Source organism: Medicago truncatula, chromosome 3 (genome assembly GCF_003473485.1).
Source record: "Medicago truncatula cultivar Jemalong A17 chromosome 3, MtrunA17r5.0-ANR, whole genome shotgun sequence".
NCBI classification, from domain to species: Eukaryota; Viridiplantae; Streptophyta; class Magnoliopsida; order Fabales; family Fabaceae; genus Medicago; species Medicago truncatula.
The window spans coordinates 28106214-28116410 of record NC_053044.1 but is presented as its reverse complement, the minus strand read 5'-3'; the positions used below and the strand labels follow the sequence as shown (position 1 = coordinate 28116410).

The window sequence follows — 10197 nt, the reverse complement described above, 5'->3', positions numbered from 1 at the left end:
GTTATGTTGACGAATATATTCTTATCGTTTTGTAAGAGTTTAATTTATTTAGCTCATTAAACTTGTTTGTTTGCTTTTCCAAATTCCATATAATTGGAGTAAAAATCTCTTATTTGTTGTTATACTGTAAGTAAAGCAGTTAAAATGACTTTTTTTAAGGTCCTCTTATTTCTTAAAACATAAAAAAAAAATTAAGTTAATTTGTTGTCTCTAACAAGTTTTGATTTTCCTTTATTGTTGAAATGGACGACATGCTTCAGCGGAACTTATAAATTGGACATTTTGACCACATCATTATATATTACAACTATAGGAAAGTAAAACATTGAAATGTATAATGTCCACACGAGCCACAAGGTTTTATGCCCAATTTGGAAGCCATGCGTAGAAAACCTTGTCTTAGATTCCAAATTATTGTGCTAAATAGTGTTAGTAACATATTTTATAGTCAAAAGAACATGATTTAAATATTGAGAGAAAAATTGTGATTTGTTAAGTAAGTACATCACGCTTTGTTGATCTTCTAATTAATTTCCAGGAATGTCTTCTCCCATGAATGTCAATTTCCTGGAATTGTCAAATTTCTTCCACTACAAGAAACAAAAGAAAAATCAAAGTGTACTTTATGATTATGATATGATAGTACAACTTGCTTACAGCTAGCACATGCCCTACCCTTTGTCAATCTATATCTTCTTGAGTTATATGAGTAAAATACTAAACAAACAAAAATCATCAAATAATAACTTCTATTTAGTTGTGGAAATTATTGGACAAATAGTATCAGTTGATAAAGAATTGATTTGTATAATTTAAAAGTGTGTGTTCAACTCCTGTACCCAGCGTTAAAATATCTCTTAACTTGTATCTTTTGAAATTTGAGGACGTGCATAGATCCAAATAAAAAGATTATATAAAGATAAATGTTATTTCGACAATAAAATTGTTGCTCATCACCACCAATCACCATGTATAAGAACATATATTGATTTTAGATTTTTGATGTGCAAATACATCATTCTTATGTAAAAAATGTCCGGCTTTTCTCATTTTCCATATTAGCCTTGTGGCACCACTTTTTGGTTAAGAATTTATGAAAATTTCTTTAGAATAAACTCATATTTTAAGGGAAAAAAAGGTTCTGTGTGATTAATTGTAAATAATACCCCAAAAAAATAACTGTCCTTTGTATTTAGTCAATCATTCAGTGACTAACAAGTAATAACAGTGACAAAATTGAGTTTCTCTTACCCAACCAACCCTTGTAAAATTGTAACACTGCCAAATGAATATTATAACGAAATTTTGTGAGTGATTATATTTCATTTTTCAACAACTATTTGCCATTTTTCTGTCAAAAGCGTTTCTTATCTAAAAAACAAAGACCAAGGAAAGTCTTTTCAAGTCACCTATGTGAAACCGCGTACAGTGACTAATAAATTTATAAAAGAACCATTCAGCTCTATGGACCAACTCCATATAGCAATTGATGTGGCCTAGACTTGATCTCTAAAAATATATTCGTCAAAGTCTCAGATTCGGATCCTCTATATGTTAACAATTTTTGTGTTTAGGTTGGTCCATACAAAATTTTGCTCGGGTTTCAACTCTGTACCTCCTCTAAAGGACAACAAAATTGGTCCTCTAAACTTAGTCGATATTTTTGTGTTAGATACCGAGTTTTAAAATAATTGACGTGAAATAGTTTTTAATATTTTCCTTTTATTTAGTTTAAATTTTTTAATTTAATTCTTGATTTTGTTTGGTTTCTTGACTGTTGATCCGTTGACTTGGTAGGTAGCTGATAACACTCTTTCTTTATAAAATGTTAAACTTTGAAAGACAGAAAATAAAAAAACACTTTTGTAGGACAAAAACAAATAAACAAAACAAAAAGTTTGAATGAAATTACACAAGACAACAAAAGATGAAAGCAACTTAAATCATATTCCTTTTGATTATATTGGTTAAAAAGAGATGTTATTGAAATTGAATACTCTTTAGCTTCAACAAATGAAGAAACCATCAAGCCCAAACTTGCATCAATCTAACCAAAGAAGAAACAAAATTGGTCACAAAAGTGGTAGTGCAAGCAATACCAATGTCACAAATAAGCACAATCATGAGCATAATCATAGTACTATGACATATTTCAAGTCTGTTTTCAAAAGCTTTTTTACATTGATAACAAAAACAACCTCAGAAGCTGTTGCAAATGATTCCTCGAGGAATAAAGTCAGAGGAGTAACATGTAAGTACGATCAATATTTTACAATTTATTTAACTATGATGTTTTTTTTGGTCAACCCTTTATATATACTTGTTTTGAGATTATGAAAAAGGAAAACTTTTTTATTTATATTTGATCATAGTCATGTGTTTTGTAAAATAAAGATTTTATTGGAATATGCAGCTTCAACAGATGTATCATCTGATAGTTCTAAGAGTTCATCAAAATGGAAATCTTCTCAATCTTCAACACCAACTAGCACTTCAAGAAGTCAGCTTGGAATGGGAAATTTCTCATTTGAGGAACTTTACAAGGCAACAGGAAAATTCTCTCCAGATAATAAGATTGGTGAAGGTGCTTTTGGAATTGTATATAAGGGAAGGCTTTATGATGGATCTCTTGTGGCTGTAAAGTGTGCCAGGAAGGTATGTCATTAAAAAGTTCATTTTTTGATCATTTCTCATATTTAGAATTAGTTCAAATGTGATTGAAATTGGTGTGTGTTTGGTTCTGCGGTGACAAAAATTAATTTTGAACGAGTTGATTTTGTAAAATTGATTCAGGCTAAAAGTGAGTTGAATGTAAAATGATTTATGTTTAGACATAAACGTTGTTGAACAATAAACTTGAGTGTAAAAATCAATTTGTATAAGCAAGAACTCGAAATTCTAGCTTCAAGTTAGAATTGATTCTAGAGGCAAAATCAGTTATACACGAACACATCCAAACATGTCATAATCAATTCTACAAAAGAAACCAAACATAAACAGCTTTGTTAGCTTTTATACATTCTGATATAGCGATATTTATTGACAGGATGTACAAAAGAAGCATTTGGCTGAGTTCAAGAATGAAATAAACACCTTGTCAAAAATTGAGCATCTGAATCTTGTAAGGTGGTATGGATATTTGGAGCATGGAGATGATAAGATTATTGTTATTGAATATGTAAATAATGGAACTCTCAGGGAACATTTAGATGGTAAGTCTAAGAACTGGCCTACTGAAATATACATTACCTTTATAATCAATTCCTATAGCATATAAATGATACAATGTCATAGAGATTTTCAATTATTAATGCAGGTGTGAGGGGAAATGGACTAGAAATCAGTGAGCGTCTAGACATAGCGATTGACGTAGCTCATGCAATTACATACCTTCATATGTACACAGGTAAATACCTTACTAAAACTAGTCATATAAGTTGCTTTTGACTTGACTTCACATGTTGTTTTCATAAGTTCTCCCAAACGGTCGCAGAAGTGTTTATGCTAACAAATTCATTGTCATGTTATTTATGTTCTTACAACGATCCTTATTGTTGGATTGACAGATCATCCGATCATTCACAGAGACATCAAGGCATCAAATATCTTAATAACAGACAGTCTAAGGGCCAAAGTGGCAGACTTTGGTTTTGCAAGGTTGGCTCCAGAAGACCCTAATGCAACTCATATTTCAACTCAAGTTAAAGGAACAGCCGGTTATTTGGATCCTGATTATATGAGAACACGCCAACTCTCGGAAAAGAGTGATGTTTATTCATTTGGTGTGTTACTTGTTGAAATCATGACAGGAAGACATCCAGTTGAACCAAAGAAACCCCTCAATGAGAGAGTTACAATTAAATGGGTAAGTACTTATGTCAAACTAATCTCCTAATTATAAAGATAGTATTTATACTTATTATGAGTGTATAGATCAATGTGGAATACGTTGTAATTGGGATCGAACTCGTATACTTCTGATCGATTTAACTTACAATTCATGAACAACTTGATCATGAATCATTTAATGGATTAGACTAACATAGTTTGCATGTATATATGCAGGCAATGCAGTTGTTAAAACAAGGAGAAGCTGTGATTGCAATGGATCCAAGGCTTAGGAGAAGTTCAGCCTCAAACAAAGCTGTACAAAAGGTTCTCAAGCTTGCTTTCCAGTGTCTTGCACCTGTGAGACGATTGCGTCCATCGATGAAGAATTGTCAAGAGGTTCTATGGGAAATACGGAAAGAGTTTAGAGACAGAGTCTCTTCTCGTCCTCCTGCCATTGGTTCTCACCATTCTTCAGACTTTCCTCAGACAGATTCTAGAAAGAATAGACGTAAGACATTTGGTGTTGCAGGCGATAAGAGACCTCAATTTGTCTCGGCATAAATAGATTCATTTCTCAAATTTGTTCATTGGTTTTATAGAATCTGGATAGTAAATAGCTAATACAATACAACACAATGCATGCAATGCAGCTCTTTTTTGTATCATGTTCATTACTTTAAGGTATTAGTTTCATGAGTTTTTTCCCCCTCTTCCATTTTGAAATTCTCAAGGTTTTTTATTGTTGAGTGTGGAAAGTATGTTTTGGTGGACTAAATAAGGTGAGATTGTGAAACAAAAGGGAGAAAATGAAGAAATGAAACTTAAAAATATATGAAAAAATGAGTCAGATAACACTGAATGATCTCTTTGTCACATAATCTGTTAGTTTTATGTCTTGAATTGTTATTCTTGATACAAAAATATCACATTAATTATAATAGATTATCTAATTAAGTCTATTGGCATGTCACAAAATGGTATTGCATCAAGTACAATGGAATGATATATGTTAACTTTTTTTGACAGAACCATATGTTATTGAATCAAGTCTATTAGCATGTCACAAAATGACCCTGCATCAACTTACATGTTGACATATATGCATTTTATTTTATATTTTTGGACAAAAAGATTATTATTTCATTTCACTTCACTTGCAATAAAATCTTGAATACCATGGGAAACATAATCATAATCATTGCAACGACTGTCTTTGGTAACGAGTGAGAAACCATATTGATCTATCGCCTTACATGCTTAACTAAGCAGTTCGAATTAGAGCTAATACAGTGCTTCTAATATTTTAATATGAAGGCAGGCTCAGAAGCTAAACTGCCAGTACCGTTTATACTATCTGTAAGACTGTAACTACCTTAGAGTCCACTTCAAAGAGAGTATTATTCTAACTTGCAGAAGTAATCCATTCCACAGCTCATAGACTGTAGAGGTTGCATCCATTCAGAATCCACTCCCCACATTGGTCTGATACATTGACACTTTATTTTCTTTGAAGAAGTAGATAGTATAAAAATACACATGATATAGTCTTTACACATGCATTCTGTTATGAAACAGTAGAGTAAAATTATGACAAGAAGATTCCTAAAACTTGATTAAAATAGAAACTGAAATTTGCGCAGAATAGCATATTACAGAAAGTAGAAAGATGAACACATAAAATTTATCAAGATATCGAGGTCGATATCATCACTATGATCATGCTAAATATTAAAAACCAGTGTTACAAAGGTGTTTAGGAAGAAAATCACATCCTCCTAACTTATCCAACAACTAGGTTTAACTAATTATAAAGCTAATTATAATCGAATCACACTCTAACTTATCCAACAGCTAGTTTAACTAATTAACTAACCCGAAGATCCACTTGCAGTATGACGACTATGTGTATTGTCCTCTCATAATAACCTTGGTTTTTAGAGAGACAAATTGAACTTTGACTATCACATGAAACTGTGGTTTGGATTTCCTTGCTTTCGAGCTCAGGAATGATTCGTCTCAGCCATATAGCTACCTTGATTGCTTCAGTGAGAGTTATATATTATACTTCAGTGGTGGACAAACACATTATAGACTGAAGGTTAGACTTCCAGCTAATCGCATTTCGATAGAGAGTGAAAATGCCACCAGTTTGAGATCTTCTTTTGTCCAGATTAATTGCATAATCACCATAATACCACTAATTTCAGCTTTAGATATTTCATAAATGAGACCAACATTTTGAGTCCATCCACTTTACAGTTTGCCAATACATAGAAACTAACGAAAACACCAGCTAATAAGATTCGGAGATTGACAACTTACATGCGGGAGAGATCGTTGGACGAGGATTAATATGTTAAACCTTGGGGGCTCCGTATTGGATATTTGTTAACATTAGGGCAAATGGTCGTAACCTGTAAAAGTCACGCATACTTCAAATAATATGATGCGAATCGAAAAATCAGCTTCATAATGTATAATTTTACATGTTGTTAGATGAGAGGAAAAGACATTTTGGCACATGCATGATATAGGTATTCCCATTCCTCTATGGTTGTTGAACACCTCGCCTGTCAAACCGAGAAAAAAACAGGATTTGTAAAAATTCATGAAGAGAAGAACATGTAAAATTTAGTAACTATACATGCATGTGACAAACAAACCTTTTGAATTTTTAGAGTTTGAAGTTTGGGACAATCCTAAAGCATTTTCACTACCTCATCTCAATCATGAATGCCTTCTTGAACCTAACACAGTTGAAGATCGGTTCAGTTTTCAAACATAGGAAAACCTTTATAATATGAATTGATTTCTTCATATTCAATGGGAAGACATTTGCCCAATTGCACAACACAGCACAACGCTAAGAACATACATACGTACATGTACGAGCGTGCATACATAATGATTATTCTCTGGTAGTTAGGGATGGCAAAATGGATGGATTGGATGGATATGGATTTGGATCCTAATGGATCGATTAAAAAAATCCATTAGTCCATTAAAATCCATCAATTTTTTTTGAAAAAAAATCATCCAATCCATCCATATTATGTTTTATGTCCATCCAATCCATCCATTATTAAATTTAAATGGATGGATTATCCATGCAATCCATTTAATAAAATGTATTATTTATTTTTTAAATTTGTTTTACATAATTTTTTAGTTAGTTAATTGATTTTACATAATTATTTTGTTAATTAATTGATGCAGAAAGTAATAACATTCAGAAAGCCTTTTTTAATTAAGCCCAATGCTTATTCTTTTCTAAGCCCAAAACATAATTATTATTTTTTGACAAAACTGAAATAAAATAAATAAATAAAAAGTGGTGGTGCACCGGCATTGACCACCGATCACCACCGTTGACCGACGGATCTCCGGTGGCCATATATTCTGTTTTTTTTGTTAATGGGCTGTTTTTTTTTAATTCAGTGGGCTGAATCTTATGGGCCAATCATTTGATTAAAAAATCATAATATTTCTTTTTAGGCCCCCATAATTAAAAATATAGCTTATTTGTTTATTAACAAAATTAATTTAAATCATGTTTAAAATAATTTTATATCTAATGGATTATTATTAATATTTTAGGTGATCCAATGGATTTTTAAAATAAGGTGGATGGATGGATTGGATGTATCCATAATTTTAAATGGATGGATTAAATCCAATCCATTAACTTTTGTTTTTGTTTGGTGGATGGATTGGATGTATATGGATTTGATGGATCCTATTGCCACCCCTACTGGTAGTTGATTATTATTCACTATTCCGTTACATTTATGCACATTTTAAACCACCATACATTATAATTATTATTTTTTATTTCATTTTACAGATGCATGCTGAGATTGATTCATCATTTGTTGAGAAGTATTCTAATGATTTCAAAGATGTGTGAAATGTTATAAAAGAAGATGGCACAAGTCTACAGCTTAGAATTAACAAAAACTTTTATAACCCAAAAACTACTCTTGGTTGGCCTAAACTTATAGAATTGCATCATTTACCTGAAAATGTTTAACTTTATTTTGGTTATTATGGAATGAATCTGTTTAAGATTCAATTTTTCAAAGAAGTGTCTAATTCTACTGATATCCCTGTCTTCTACAGTAGATACTTAAATCCTAATGAAACCAAAATTTTTGATGTTCAACTCTCAGCAATGGAATTAGGACAATCTACATTTGTTAAGTTCACTAAACTTATTCTTTAAACTTTAAAAAATTACCAGTCAATTGTTTTACATTTTTTGACTATATCTCAGAATTTTGCAGATTTTAACTTCATAATTGGGCATGTATCTACGGCAAAACGTTTGTAATGGTATAATTTTATGTGGAGATAATGGATATAACCTGTGGCGCAGGCACCACCGAGCTGGGTTGGGCTGTAGCCCAGGCTCTGCTGCTGCTTGCTTTGTAAAAATCCTAGCCAAATGCCATTTTTCCTACTTAAAAAAAAAAAAAAAAAAAAAAGAATTTAGTGTTTTGTTTCTATTTTTTCAGCGCATATACTCTTTTCCTTTGCTAAAGGATTAGTAATACTTTCATTTTGTACAATGCTTTGAGATTGAATTTCATTGGTGTTAATAGATCTTTACCCCCTGTAATATAGATCACTTTTGGTTTTGCCACTGTAAAACATAAATTTTGGATTCGGTCCTTGTAAAAAAAAATTGTTATGGAAAACCCCCTGGCCAGCTGACTGTGCATTTTTTGCTGATTTGGCATGCTGCGTCACTTTTTTCGGATGACGTGGTGCGCTGATTGTATAATTATTTTTATTTTTTAATGAGGTACACATGGCATTTATGATTTTTTTTTAAATTAAAAAAAAATCTTAAACATTTTTAAAACAATGAAATAAATTTTGGAAAAATTAATAAAAAAATTAAAAAACAAAAATAATTATGGAAAAATTAATAAAAATCTAGAAAATTTAATAGAAAAAATGAAAAAAATTAATATATATCGAAATTTTCAAAAAAATTATAAAAAAAAAAAATCTGAATTAAATTAAAATTTTAAAAATTAATTTCTAGAATTTTATTTTATTCGAAAATATAATCTAGATGAATAACAAGATACATTGGATATTGATTGGCACCAATATATAAGTCATGTTATATTGTTGAATAACAAGTCATTAATTCTATCCAGAAGTCCTAGCTCAACTGGCAAAATGCCGAAATTGTTAGGCTGGATATCATGATCGGGGTTCGAACCCCGGTACCTCCACTTGTGTGTGTGAGTTTATAATGGCTTTGCCATTTCGTCTATCTACCAAAAAAAAAAAAAAACAAGTCATTAATTCTATTCTTCATGATCTAATGTTATGTTTATTTAATTATGAAAATACTTTCCAATATTTTGATTTTCTATATAAAAAATAAAAACAAACTTTTTAATTTTGAAAGAAAAATCTGAACTTTCATTTATAATTCTATTCTTATTATATTCATAAATTTTGAAATATTTTAAGTCCATGGATTTTTCATTTTTTTATAAAAAAAAAACTTCTTACTTTCGAAAAAAATATGATTTTTTTTAATTTTTCCAGAATTTTTTAATTTTTCCAAAATATATTAATTTTTACATTTTTTTTAAATTTTTCCAGATTTTATTTTATTAAACTTTTTAGATTTTTTTTCATTTTACCAGATTTTTAAATTTTCCAGATTTTTTTTTACTAAATTTTCTAGACTTTTTCATTTTACCAGATTTTTATTAATTTTTCCATAATTATTTCCCTTTTTTAATCATTTTTATTAATATTTTCATTTTTTCATTTTTTAAGAATTTTTTTAATTTTAAAAAAAAAAATCATAAATTCCTCGTGTACCCCATTAAAAAATAAAAATGATTATTTTCAAAATTAAAAATTATTGAATGGCCTAGGGGGTTAAATGCACAGTCAACTGGCCTAGGGGATTTTCCATAACAATGCACAGTCAGCTGGCCTAGGGGGTTTTCCATAATACTACAAAAATAATTATTTTCATAATTAAAAATTAAAAGCATAAGTTTCATAATTTTTGCAGCTTGCCACATCAGCAAAAATGCATAGTCAGCTGGTCTAGGGGGTTTTCCAAAACAAAAATTTTTTACAAGGACTGAATCCAACAAAAAAAGAATTACAGGAGGCAAAACCAAAATTTACCTATATTACAGGGGGTAAATGCCTATTAACCCTTAATTTTAATTTATATGATATATCATTCTAAAATGACGATTTGTTTAATACAATTCAAAATAACGTTTGTAGGTAAAAAAAATGAAAACTTTTTTAAAGTCGGTATGTTAATGAGGGTTATGACTTATGAAACTTCATCACAATTTGTGCTTTGTGCTTTTGTTA

The 10197-nt window shown here is 30.3% G+C and overlaps 1 protein-coding gene across 1 annotated transcript; it reads left to right on the top strand.

Moving 5' to 3' along the window:
* Positions 1 to 1858: 1858 nt before the first annotated feature.
* LOC25490771 (calmodulin-binding receptor-like cytoplasmic kinase 2) lies at positions 1859 to 4546 on the top strand. Its single transcript, XM_013604671.3, has 6 exons — positions 1859 to 2251; positions 2414 to 2655; positions 3047 to 3212; positions 3317 to 3406; positions 3567 to 3865; positions 4066 to 4546. The coding sequence occupies exons 1-6, from the start codon at positions 2014 to 2016 to the stop codon at positions 4390 to 4392; spliced, it is 1362 nt and encodes a 453-aa protein (XP_013460125.1). The 5' UTR covers positions 1859 to 2013; the 3' UTR covers positions 4393 to 4546.
* The last annotated feature ends 5651 nt before the right edge of the window (positions 4547 to 10197 follow it).

What these genes read in the sequence shown, in the direction of transcription:
- LOC25490771 (XM_013604671.3), top strand. Translation starts at nt 2,014, where the DNA reads ATGAAGAAACCATCAAGCCCAAACTTGCATCAATCTAACCAAAGAAGA. An exon ending in TAAAGTCAGAGGAGTAACAT is followed by an intron (nt 2,252 to 2,413) that starts GTAAGTACGATC and finishes TGGAATATGCAG; the next exon opens with CTTCAACAGATGTATCATCT. An exon ending in TCTCAGGGAACATTTAGATG is followed by an intron (nt 3,213 to 3,316) that starts GTAAGTCTAAGA and finishes TTATTAATGCAG; the next exon opens with GTGTGAGGGGAAATGGACTA.